The 13,718-nt window shown below is 45.9% G+C and overlaps 1 protein-coding gene across 1 annotated transcript in view; it reads left to right on the top strand.

The window, feature by feature from the left end:
* Positions 1-13,388, top strand: part of LOC311103212 (junction plakoglobin-like) — a 101,425-nt gene extending 88,037 nt beyond the window's left edge. Inside the window, exons 10-16 of the mRNA XM_084144755.1 lie at positions 2,941-3,093; positions 4,861-4,980; positions 5,132-5,282; positions 9,572-9,693; positions 10,433-10,475; positions 12,291-12,440; positions 12,683-13,388. Coding sequence (XP_084000881.1) covers positions 2,941-3,093; positions 4,861-4,980; positions 5,132-5,282; positions 9,572-9,693; positions 10,433-10,475; positions 12,291-12,427 — 726 coding nt within the window. The 3' untranslated portion in view covers positions 12,428-12,440; positions 12,683-13,388. The remainder of the gene's footprint in view (positions 1-2,940; positions 3,094-4,860; positions 4,981-5,131; positions 5,283-9,571; positions 9,694-10,432; positions 10,476-12,290; positions 12,441-12,682) is intronic.
* The last annotated feature ends 330 nt before the right edge of the window (positions 13,389-13,718 follow it).

Below are 13,718 nucleotides of genomic sequence, written 5' to 3'. Positions count from 1 at the left end.
CACCCCCATGCTTCACGGTTGGGATGGTGTTCTTTGGCTTACAAGCGACCCCCTTTTTCCTCCAAACATAATGATGGTCATTATGGCCAAACAGTTCTATTTTTGTTTAATCAGACCAGAGGACATTTCTCCAAAAAGTACAGTGGGGAAAAAAAGTATTTAGTCAGCCACCAATTGTGCAAGTTCTCCCACTTAAAAAGATGAGAGAGGCCTGTAATTTTCATCATAGGTACACGTCAACTATGACAGACAAATTGAGGAAAAAAAATCCAGAAAATCACATTGTAGGATTTGTAATGAATTTATTTGCAAATTATGGTGGAAAATAAGTATTTGGTCACCTACAAACAAGCAAGATTTCTGGCTCTGACAGACCTGTAACAACTTCTTTAAGAGGCAACTCTGTCCTCCACTCGTTACCTGTATTAATGGCACCTGTTTGAACTTGTTATCAGTATAAAAGACACCTGTCCACAACCTCAAACAGTCACACTCCAAACTCCACTATGGCCAAGACCAAAGAGCTGTCAAAGGACACCAGAAACAAAATTGTAGACCTGCACCAGGCTGGGAAGACTGAATCTGCAATAGGTAAGCAGCTTGGTTTGAAGAAATCAACTGTGGGAGCAATTATTAGGAAATGGAAGACATACAAGACCACTGATAATCTTCCTCGATCTGGGGCTCCACGCAAGATCTCACCCCGTGGGGTCAAAATGATCACAAGAACGGTGAGCAAAAATCCCAGAACCACACGGGGGGACCTAGTGAATGACCTGCAGAGAGCTGGGACCAAAGTAACAAAGCCTACCATCAGTAACACACTACGCCGCCAGGGACTCAAATCCTGCAGTGCCAGACGTGTCCCCCTGCTTAAGCCAGTACATGTCCAGGCCCGTCTGAAGTTTGCTAGAGTGCATTTGGATGATCCAGAAGAGGATTGGGAGAATGTCATATGGTCAGATGAAACCAAAATAGAACTTTTTGGTAAAAACTCAACTCGCGTGTTTGGAGGACAAAGAATGCTGAGTTGCATCCAAAGAACATCATACCTACTGTGAAGCATGGGGGAGGAAACATCATGCTTTGGGGCTGTTTTTCTGCAAAGGGACCAGGACGACTGATCCGTGTAAAGGAAAGAATGAATGGGGCCATGCATCATGAGATTTTGAGTGAAAACCTCCTTCCATCATCAAGGGCATTGAAGATGAAACGTGGCTGGGTCTTTCAGCATGACAATGATCCCAAACACACCGCCCGGGCAACGAAGGAGTGGCTTCGTAAGAAGCATTTCAAGGTCCTGGAGTGGCCTAGCCAGTCTCCAGATCTCAACCCCATAGAATTCTTTGGAGGGAGTTGAAAGTCCGTGTTGCCCAGCGACAGCCCCAAAACATCACTGCTCTAGAGGAGATCCGCATGGAGGAATGGGCCAAAATACCAGCAACAGTGTGTGAAAACCTTGTGAAGACTTACAGAAAACGTTTGACCTGTGTCATTGCCAACAAAGGGTATATAACAAAGTATTGAGAAACTTTTGTTATTGACCAAATACTTTTTTTCCACCATAATTTGCTAATAAATTCATAAAAAATCCTACAATGTGATTTTCTGGATTTCTTTTTCTCATTTTGTCTGTCATAGTTGACGTATACCTATGATGAAAATTACAGGCCTCTCTCATCTTTTTAAGTGGGAGAACTTGCACAATTGGTGGCTGACTAAATACTTTTTTTCCCCACTGTATGTGCAGTTGCAAACCGTAGTCTGGCTTTTTTATGGCGGTTTTGGAGCAGTGGCTTCTTCCTTGCTGAGCGGCCTTTAAGGTTATGTCGATATAGGACTTGTTTTACTGTGGATATAGATATTTTTGTACCTATTTCCTCCAGCATCTTCACAAGGTCCTTTGCTGTTGTTCTGGAATTTAAATTGCACTTTTCGCACCAAAGTACGTTCATCTCTAGGAGACAGAACGTGTCTCCTTCCTGAGCAGTATGACGTCTGCGTGGTCCCATGGTGTTTATACTTGCGTACTATTGTTTGTACAGATGAATGTGGTACCTTCAGGCTTTTGGAAATTGCTCCCAAGGATGAACCAGACTTGTGGAGGTCTACAATTTTTATTCTGAGGTCTTGGCTGATTTCTTTTGATTTTCCCATGATGTCAAGCAAAGAGGCACTGAGTTTGAAGGTAGGCCTTGAAATACATCCACAGGTACACCTCCAATTCACTCAATTAGCCTATCAGAAGCTTCTAAAGCCATGACATCATTTTCTGGAATTTCCCAAGCTGTTTAAAGGCACAGTCAACTTAGTGTATGTAAACGTCTGACCCACTGGAATTGTGATACAGTGAATTATAAGTGAAATAATCTGTCCGTAAACAATTGTTGGAAAAATTACTTGTGTCATGCACAAAGTAGATGTCCTAACCGACTTGCCAAAACTATAGTTTGTTAACAAGAAATTTGTGGAGTGGTTGAAAACGAGTTTTAAATTACTCCAACCTAATCGTATGTAAACCTCCGACTTCAACTGTATATAAAATGTTATTGGCCCATGTTGGGGCTAGGGGTCGGGGTATGGGAAATGAGAGGAAACATCAGAGGACAGGGCAGGGTTATGGTGAGCCAGACCATCATTTCAGGAGGTGGCAGCTCACGTTCTGTTAAATGTGATTGCAGTTACATTGCTGCAGCTTGCATCACTTGCACAGTTGCACATATAGGTGTATACCTTAGGGTACGTATGCGTTCTTTCACATGAGCGCCACACTGCAGTGCCAAGTCCTTAATAGAGGTGTACTGTATGCTTTCATACATGCACTCTCATAATCATGCAGTATATCATATATTTGTGCGCTGGGTATTGTAGCAGTAACGGAGATTATATTGGTGCTTTTTCCATACAGCTACGTTCAACCCGCCCCTCTCTTTCCCATAGGCCACGGTTGGTCTGATCCGTAACCTGGCGCTGTGTCCAGTCAATCAGGCCCCACTGAGGGATGCTGGAGCCATCCCCCGATTGGTCAACCTGCTGCTGAAGGCTCACCAGGACACCCAGAGACACGCCTCCAGTTCTCAGCAGACGTACCAGGTCAGTCACGACACCATTCAACACAAAAGACTCACTATCACAGGAATGACACTGTCATCATCCATAATTATAGAAGTATGACACCTTCATCAGTGGTGTAAAGTACTTAAGTAAAAATACTTTAAAGTACTATTTAAATTGTTTTGTGGGGTATCTGTAGTTTACTTTACTATTTATATTTTTGACAACTTTTACTTCACTGCATTCCTAAAAAATATAATGTACTTTTTACTCCATACATTTTCCCTGACACTCAAAAGTACTCGTTACATTTTGAATGCTTAGCAGGACAGGAAAATGGTCCAATTCACGCACTTATCAAGAGAACATCCCTGGTCATCCCTACTGCCTCTGATCTGGCGGACTCACTAAACACAAATGCTTTGTTTGTAAATTATGTCTGAGTGTTGGAGTGTGCCGCTGGCTATCCATATATAAATAAAAACAAGAAAATCGTGCGATCTGGTTTGCTTAATATAAGGAATTTGAAATTACTTATACTTTTACTTTTGATACTTAAGTATAATTGAGCAATTACATTTAGTTTTGATACTTAAGTATATTTAAAACCAAATACTTTTTGACTTTTACTCAAGTAGTATTTTACTGGGTGACTTTCACTTTTACTTGAGTCATTTTCTATTAAGGTATCTTTACTTTTACTCAAGTATGAACATTTTGTACTTTTTCCACCACTGACCTTCATCACAAATATGCAAGTCACAACACTTATACAGAGTGAGTCACCTCCTTTGCAACACACATACCACAGATGAATCCACTCCATTACATGCTAGCCATACCACACTATCACCTCAGCCAAATTGTACAGAATTCAAATACACTGAAGCACTCAAAGCAACATTCTTTCAACACTCTTTGCACATCAAATCACAAAGATTCCAAGACTGCATTCTCTGTGTTTGAAACAGTTCCTCACACTGTAAAATGAGTAGGTTGTATTTCAGACTCAGTAAAGGGGTGCAATGTGCCACTCAGGGTCCCAGCAGGATAGTCCAGTTGTCACCACCATGCCCCAGCTCCAGCACACGCCCCATCCCAGACCTCTCCAACCCAATGTAGGCCAGTTGGCCTATAGGGAGACCCAGTGACAGAGATCCATTTCAGTCCACTGGCCCACTTTGAACTCTGAGCTGCACAACAATACTCACAAGTACAGACAGAAAGCAGTGGTTTGAGGGAAAATAAGAAATGTATGCTAAGTTTGTGAGAGACGACCAGGGAATTTTTCCACTGAGTCTCAGCAGAAGGTTGCAGACATATACTTCCACCTGTTTCTGTTTTCACCTGTCAGCTTTTTCCGGCAAGCCAAAAATGATTACCAAGCACACCAGGCCCATTCCTCTTGCTCGTTGTCTGTAAATGGTTTGCTTAAACATGAGGCGGGATCCATACACACACACGCACACGCATACGCACACACACACACACACACACACACACACACACACACGACACTCTCTCAAGTCTATTACTCATTTTATGGGGTTTTGAAGCCATTGGGAACTTGCCCAAACGTGATTTGGGATACAGTGCTCTCTGAGTGTCAAAGTGAATGGCGCCCAGCTGTTGTATAGCTAAGCTTGTCAGACCAGCTTACATGAAGTAAATCAAATATACACACACACAGAATGTTACCAAATGATCAAAACAAACCCATACATCAATGTATCATCCCACAGAGGATTTCACAAAGTCACACGTACTCCACACACACACTTCCTAACTCTTCCCCACTCCTCCCAGGATGGTGTTCGTATGGAGGAGATAGTGGAGGGCTGTACAGGAGCCCTGCACATCCTGGCCAGAGACCCCGTCAACAGGGGAGAGATCGCCAGCATGCAGACCATCCCACTCTTTGTACAGGTTCATGTCTAATACACCAAACTCTCAGTTGGTGCTGTATGCACTTGTGTGAGAGAGATAAAGTGAGTGTGTGTACTTGTGAGTTTTGGTGTATTTGAGCAGATGTGTGTGTAACTCTGAGCTCTCCATCCCTCTCTCCGTCTGTCTGTAGTTGTTGTACTCGTACGTGGAGAACGTGAAGCGTGTGTCTGCGGGGGTGCTGTGTGAGCTGGCCCTGGACAAGCAGTCTGCGGAGATGATCGACGCAGAGGGAGCCTCTGCCCCACTCATGGAGCTGCTGCACTCCAGCAACGAGGGCATCGGTCAGTCTCTTCATAGACAGCAGTTTATGCTTTAGTGGATTTTATATACAGTGGGGGGAAAAAAGTATTTAGTCAGCCACCAATTGTGCAAGTTCTCCCACTTAAAAAGATGAGAGAGGCCTGTAATTTTCATCATAGGTACACATCAACTATGACAGACAAATTGAGAATTTTTTTTCCAGAAAATCACATTGTAGGATTTTTAATGAATTTATTGTCACGATCGTTGGTTAGAGATGAGGACCAAGGCGCAGCGTTGAAGGTGAACATATCCTTTATTTACTGATCACACGATCAAAACAATAAACGATAACGTGACGTCTACAGTTTAACACAAACCGAAATGAACAAGAAACCACAAACACAAAGTGAAAGACAGACAGTTAAATATGGCTCCCAATCAGAGACACCCAGCTGACACTCGTTGCCTCTGATTGGGAGTCACTCAGCCCAACATAGAAAATCAAACATAGAATTACACACCCTGGCTCAACATAACATAGTCCCCAGAGCCAGGGCGTGACAGTACCCCCCCCCAAAGGCGCGGACTCCGGCCGCGCCAAACAACCACAACAGGGGAGGGACCGGGTGGGCACTCCGCCTCGGCGGCGGATCCGGCTCCAGACATGACCCAGGCACGGGTTGTGCTGGACTGACGACGCACACCCCTGGCTTGATGCGTGGAGGAGGAACGGGCCGGACCGGGCTGACGAAGCGCACCCCTGACTTGGTGCGGGGAGCAGGAATGAGCCGGACCGGGCTGACGACGCGCACCACTGACCCGGTGCGGGGAGCTTGGACGGGCCGGACCGGGCTGGCGACGCGCACCACAGACTTGGCGCGGAGAGCAGGAACGGGCCGGACAGGGCTGACGAAACGCACCATAGACTTGGTGCGGAGAGCAGGCACGGGCCGTGCCGGACTGACGACGCACACCACTGGCTTGGTGCGGGAAGCTTGGATGGGCCAGACTGGGCTGGCGACGCGCACCACAGACTTGGTGCGGAGAGCAGGAACGGGCCGGACAGGGCTGACGAAACGCACCATAGACTTGGTGCGGAGAGCAGGCACGGGCCGTGCCGGACTGACGACGCACACCACTGGCTTGGTGCGGGAAGCTTGGATGAGCCGGACTGGGCTTGCGACGCGCACCACAGACTTGGTGCGGAGAGCAGGAACGGGCCGGACAGGGCTGACGAAACGCACCATAGACTTGGTGCGGAGAGCAGGCACGGGCCGTGCCGGACTGACGACGCACACCACTGGCTTGGTGCGGGAAGCTTGGATGGGCCGGACTGGGCTGGCGACGCGCACCGTAGGTTTGGTGCGGGGAGCAGGAATAGACCGGACCGTACTGGGGACACACACCACTGGCTCTACACCGGGATCTGGAACGGGCCGGACCGGACTGGCAACACACGCCAGTACCTCTCGCCGTGCCTCTACACCCTCCATCCCCTCTTCTACCAGTGGCCCCCGTAACCTGGCGGCCTCCTCTGCAACCCCGCTGGACCGCTCCATAGCGGCCTCCTGCTGCCCCGACGTCGTGAGCCCCCCCCTAAAAAATTTCTGGGGGTCTCTCCTCCCCGTGGGCCAGGCCTCCATCATTCTCGCCAGACTCTCACCCCACTGCTCCAAACTCCGACCTCTCTCCTCTTCTCTTGGCTTGGCCCAGTCGAGACTCCTACTCAACTGCTCCCAAGTCCATCCTCTCTCTTCTTCATGCTGCTTGGTCCTGTTATGGTGGTTTCTTCTGTCACGATCGTTGGTTAGAGATGAGGACCAAGGCGCAGCGTTGAAGGTGAACATATCCTTTATTTACTGATCACACGATCAAAACAATAAACGATAACGTGACGTCTACAGTTTAACACAAACCGAAATGAACAAGAAACTACAAACACAAAGTGAAAGACAGACAGTTAAATATGGCTCCCAATCAGAGACACCCAGCTGACACTCGTTGCCTCTGATTGGGAGTCACTCAGCCCAACATAGAAAATCAAACATAGAATTACACACCCTGGCTCAACATAACATAGTCCCCAGAGCCAGGGCGTGACATTTATTTGCAAATTATGGTGGAAAATAAGTATTTGATCACCTACAAACAAGCAAGATTTCTGGCTCTCACAGACCTGTAACTTCTTCTTTAAGAGGCTCCTCTGTCCTCCACTCGTTACCTGTATTAATGACACCTGTTTGAACTTGTTATCAGTATAAAAGACACCTGTCCACAACCTCAAACAGTCACACTCCAAACTCCACTATGGCCAAGACCAAAGAGCTGTCAAAGGACACCAGAAACAAAATTGTAGACCTGCACCAGGCTGGGAAGACTGAATCTGCAATAGGTAAGCAGCGTGGTTTGAAGAAATCAACTGTGGGAGCAATTATTAGGAAATGGAAGACATACAAGACCACTGATAATCTCCCTCGATCTGGGGCTCCACGCAAGATCTCACCCCGTGGGGTCAAAATGATCACAAGAACGGTGAGCAAAAATCCCAGAACCACACGGGGGGACCTAGTGAATGACCTGCAGAGAGCTGGGACCAAAGTAACAAAGCCTACCATCAGTAACACACTACGCCGCCAGGGACTCAAATCCTGCAGTGCCAGACGTGTCCCCCTGCTTAAGCCAGTACATGCCCAGGCCTGTCTGAAGTTTGCTAGAGTGCATTTGGATGATCCAGAAGAGGATTGGGAGAATGTCATATGGTCAGATGAAACCAAAATATAACTTTTTGGTAAAAACTCAACTCGTCGTGTTTGGAGGACAAAGAATGCTGAGTTGCATCCAAAGAACACCATACCTACTGTGAAGCATGGGGGTGGAAACATCATGCTTTGGGGCAGTTTTTCTGCAAAGGGACCAGGACGACTGATCCGTGTAAAGGAAAGAATGAATGGGGCCATGTATCGTGAGATTTTGAGTGAAAACCTCCTTCCATCAGCAAGGGCATTGAAGATGAAACGTGGCTGGGTCTTTCAGCATGACAATGATCCCAAACACACCGCCCGGGCAACGAAGGAGTGGCTTCGTAAGAAGCATTTCAAGGTCCTGGAGTGGCCTAGCCAGTCTCCAGATCTCAACCCCATAGAAAATCTTTGGAGGGAGTTGAAAGTCTGTGTTGCCCAGCGACAGCCCCAAAACTTCACTGCTCTAGAGGAGATCTGCATGGAGGAATGGGCCAAAATACCAGCAACAGTGTATGAAAACCTTGTGAAGACTTACAGAAAACGTTTGACCTGTGTCATTGCCAACAAAGGGTATATAACAAAGTATTGAGAAACTTTTGTTATTGACCAAATACTTATTTTCCACCATAATTTGCAAATAAATTCATTAAAAATCCTACAATGTGATTTTCTGGATTTTTTTCCCACAGTTTGTCTGTCATAGTTGACGTGTACCTATGATGAATATTACAGGCCTCTCTCATCTTTTTAAGTGGGAGAACTTGCACAATTAGTGGCTGACTAAATACTTTTTCCCCCCACTGTAGCTCTCTTCTTTAAACAAACACTTTGGCTTTCAACAAACAATCATATGTCTCTTCTTTAAACAAACACTTGGGCTTTCAAAACAGTCCCATATAAATACAAATAGACACACACGTGACTCTCCTACGCGCTTAGATTTTTTTTTTGCTATCTAGAACCTAAAAGGGTTCTTCGGCTGTCCCCATAGGAGAAACCTTTGTAGAACCCTTTTTGGTACTAGGTTCTACCTGGAACCAAAAAGGGTTCTACCTAGAACCAAAAAGGGTTCTCCTATGGGGACAGCTGAAGAATCCTTTTGGATTTGTGTACACACAAGTCTTCACAAACAAACACCATCAACCACACTTTATTTTCTCTCTCTCTCTCTCTCTCTCTCTCTCTCTCTCTCTCTCTCACAAGCATATGCACACAGACCGCTTACAAACAAATATGACCTCTTTATCTCTCCCTGGGCTCTCTCCATCTCCTTTTAATAATGTGTGCTGACTAATCAAACATGACTCTGTCTCTTTAAATCTCTCTATATCTCTGCCTCCCACCTCTCTCTGACCATCGCGTGTTCTCAATGTTGTCCTATGTACCCGATTAGCATTTTGGGTACTCATCATAACTGTCATAGCGTAGAGGCAATGACAAACAACCTCTTGATAGCTCTTCCTTCTTCTCTCCCTCCCTCTCTCACCCCCGCCCACCCTCTCTTTCCCCCACTCCCTCTTTCCATGTCTCTCCCCCCACCTCTCCCTCTTTCCCCCACTCCCTCTCCCCCCACCTCTCCCTCACAGCCACCTATGCGGCAGCCGTTCTCTTCCGTATCTCGGAGGACAAGAGTTCTGACTACAGGAAGCGTGTGTCCGTGGAGCTCACCCACTCACTGTTCAAACACGACCCTGCGGCCTGGGAGATGGTAAGCCTCTGTCTCTGATGCCGCCTATAGCCTGGGAGCGATCAGTACAAGGATCAGTAGTGGCTGGCCCTGTTTGAACACCTTTACGGTTCATCTCAGCTGTCTATAGGGGCTTGACTGGCTTCCGCCCTTGGATTGCTTTAAACCAATCCAATATTTCTCCGATCAGTCATTGCTTCAGGGAAGAACTGTAGCAAAATCCAAATACACACCACACCACTAGACAATCGATACCACTCAGTAATCAATCTGTATGTTTACCTTCCACGCTTGCATTACCATAAGAATGAATCCCCAACAACTAACTCTATCTAGTGTTTGTACATGATTTCAAAACCTGCATGCCTAATGCGCTAAGTATCTCTGATACCACACATCGCCACAGGCTCCCAAAGCTCATTGGATAATTACAGCCATCCAGACTCACCGATTGGATTAGTGGCAGATCTGGCCCAGGTGTTAATCAATCACATCGAGCCGGGAACCTGCTGACTCATCAGGTTGTCAAGGGGAGCGGAGACATGGAGGCCCAAAGCAGACAGGTCTACTGTTTACACTACATCCGCCATGAGGAAGTATCGAACTCCAAAGGGATAGATTTCCTGACTGAGCGTTCTTGGCACCAGGTGTAAAGGCAACGTCTTCCTCTGTTGTTTTTTAGTAGGGGATCGGTAAAAGTTTGAAGTAAGAATGGTATATATTTACATGAATATTTCTCAATCTGTCTCTTTCTCTCCAGGCCCACAATGCTGTACCCATGCAAGCTGCATACTTGGCGGATGGTGAGTGTGGACCAGTCCTATCCTACAGTAAAATACACCAATGTACACCACTGTTGTATAATATGCTAGATTATAAACCATGTGGTTCGAGCCCTGAATGCTGATTGGATGAAAGCCGTGGTATATCAGAACGTATACCACGGGTATAACAAAATAATACTATTTACTGGTCTAATTACGTTGGTAACCAGTTTATAATAGCAATAAGGCACCTCATGGGTTTGTGGTATATGGCCAATATACCACGGCTAAGGGCTGTATCCAGGCACTCCGCGTTGCGTCGTGTGTAAGAACAGCCCTTCACCATGGTATACCAGCCATATACCACACCTCCTTGAGCCTTAATGCTTAATTATACTACTGTAATGAACATCTTACATTACACTACTGCATTTCACAAAAAAAGGCAAGAGAGAGATAGATCGACAGACCAGAAGAGAGAGAGGCAGAGATGGATTGACACACACACACACACACCGGAGTCGGACCCCATTGAGGTTAAGTGCCACTTGATTGGTTTCACACAAATTACATGGAAACACATACTCAAACATGATTGAAGAAAAAATAATAATAATAATTGCGTTTCATATACACACAGACACACACACACACAGTAGTGGGCATCAGAGAAGAGGAGGACAACAAGAGACCTATCTATAGAAAGCAGGAGGTATTGTCATTTTCCCCTCAGCAGTCCATCAGACCCCAGGGAGTGTGGGGGACCCCAGCAGTTTATATAATGCCCTCGGCCCCCTGGCCGCACTGCAGAGAGTGTGTGTGCGCGCGTGCATTCATGTGCGTTCATGTCTGTGTGTGTTTCTCTCTGATGTGTCTGCTCCCGCCATGCCCTGGAGAGGGGGCGGGTGATAAGGGGGGGGAGGAGGGGTGCACTATAGGCTGTCAGCGGGGATGGCATTAGATTCACAGAGGTATCTATCCATTTCCACTCTGGTCACATTTCCATGTCATTTACATTTTCATTAACTGGCCATCTATCATCGTCAAGCGATCTCCTGCACTCTATCCCGCTCTCTCTCTTGCTCCGTCTCTCACACACACACTGCTGAGTTGACACCCACTCTCTCTTTTCCACTGCTCGGCTAATGCTCCCTCCCTCCTTCCTGTGATTGCGTAACACTTCTCCTCAATCGAAAACACTGGCACTCTCTCGATCTGGTGAATTTATCTTTCAGGTTTTTTCCCTAGCTCTATCGGTCACTACTTTATCTCTTTGCACTCATACAGCATCTTTCTCTAGCTAATCTTAGGTCTCTGTCATATGTCCTAGTTGTGAATCTCCACTCGGTCTTCCTCTCATCTCATCCATCCCTCTCTCTGCATACTTACAACAGTGAATCCTCATCTCAATATCTTTAATTATAATTCTGAACTCTATTCCTCATATATCCCCTAATGTGTGTGTGTGTGGTACATTAGTCACCATCCTTCCAGAGCACTGTGTGTCCTTTCACTGCTGACGCTTAATCCATATTGCAGTGCTCACATTATTAAACAGGGTATGAAATAGCATTAATGGAATAGAATAGAGGTGAAGGTGAAGAGATTATTATTCCTGTTCTTCTTTCCATCAGTCACAGGAAAAGGTCTGCTGATGGGAGTAAAGCTCATTTCTGACTGCCTGACTAATAATGTGGATGCTTGCACACTGTCTGTCTGTCAGTGTCAATACACCAAATGAGCTTGCCTCTCTGTTTGCCTGGGTATTCTATATTTGTCTCGCTCTCTCGTTCTCTCTCTCTCCCCCTCTCGCTATCCCTTCCTCTCATCTCTCTCTCTCTCTCCTTCCGTCAGAGCTGGATGGAGCCTACCCCCCCTACGGCTACTCTGACCTGGCCATGGACGGGATGCCACTGGAAGCAGAGATGCATGAGCAGTACATGCCTGAGATGGCCTACGATCCCCGACAGGCCTACCCAGAGCCCCTCTAACACACAGGGCCAGGTCAGTGATGTAGACGCATACACACACACCTAGCTACACAGAGCGCCTCTAATGCACAGACTCAGAACATACTTTCCCCAGCACACACATACACACAGACGCCCAGAATGGCTGTAAAACACAGACAGCTCAGCTCTGTAGTTACATAGTAAATTACATGAACAACAACATACCATAATTGCAACATTTTAAGACCACATGAAACATGGATTATGTCTAAATAACTGCCTCTTCCATTGAAGGCACAAAATGGAAGGAGTGAAATTGGCATGAACACCAAGGAGGGACAGCTGAACGAGGATTCCACCACAAAGGGAAACTCCTATTTCATGGGGAGACATTGGGCAATCAGGGGCTGTTGTCAGAAAACACAAGAAAACGAAAAGAAAAAAACAATAACAACAATTTTGTGTTCCTCAAAGTGAAAAGTTGCTTTGTTACAGTTATTGTGGAGGGAAATTGAACTTTAACTTTTAGATGCTGTGTTGGTTTTAGACGTTTCCTTGCATATTTACAGTGCACATTTTATTTTTTATATTTTTTCATGTGTATAATTTGCATGGTGGTATGCAGAGCCACATACAGTAATCCTCAACCATAACCAGTAACATTGAGTTCAGACAACAAGAAGTCCTGTTCGTCACGTTATGAGACCGGTGGCTATTTGGAACAGCAGCGGTCCATGTGCTGCCTATAACTGTCTATAACCCCAGTCCAGTCCATGATCCAGACTACTGCTGGGTTTGAGGGTCCAAGACAAGCACCCTCTTCCCTGAAGGTGTGTCCACAATCACTCTCTCCCAGTCGAGTGGTCTCCCAAGCACACTAAACTACAACTTCAGCTGGTGCGGTTGGTTCTCCTCTGTTCCTGTGGACCGGTCTTGATCACATACAGTTACAGACACTCAACCGACACAGTATACAGTGGGGAAAAAAAGTATTTAGTCAGCCACTATTTGTGCAAGTTCTCCCACTTAAAAAGATGAGAGAGGCCTGTAATTTTCATCATAGGTACACGTCAACTATGAAAGACAAATTGAGAAAAAAAATTCCAGAAAATCACATTGTAGGATTTTTTATGAATTTATTTGCAAATTATAGGGGAAAATAAGTATTTGGTCATCTACAAACAAGCAAGATTTCTGGCTCTCACAGACTTGTAACTTCTTTTTTAAGAGGCTCCTCTGTCCTCCACTCGTTACCTGTATTAATGGCATCTGTTTGAACTTGTTATCAGTATAAAAGACACCTGTCCACAACCTCAAACAGTCACACTCC

Source organism: Coregonus lavaretus (assembly GCF_964263955.1).
Source record: "Coregonus lavaretus genome assembly, chromosome: 2".
Lineage (NCBI taxonomy): Eukaryota > Metazoa > Chordata > Actinopteri > Salmoniformes > Salmonidae > Coregonus > Coregonus lavaretus.
Note: the sequence above shows the minus strand (reverse complement) of the source record. Positions and strands in the feature narration are given on the sequence as shown.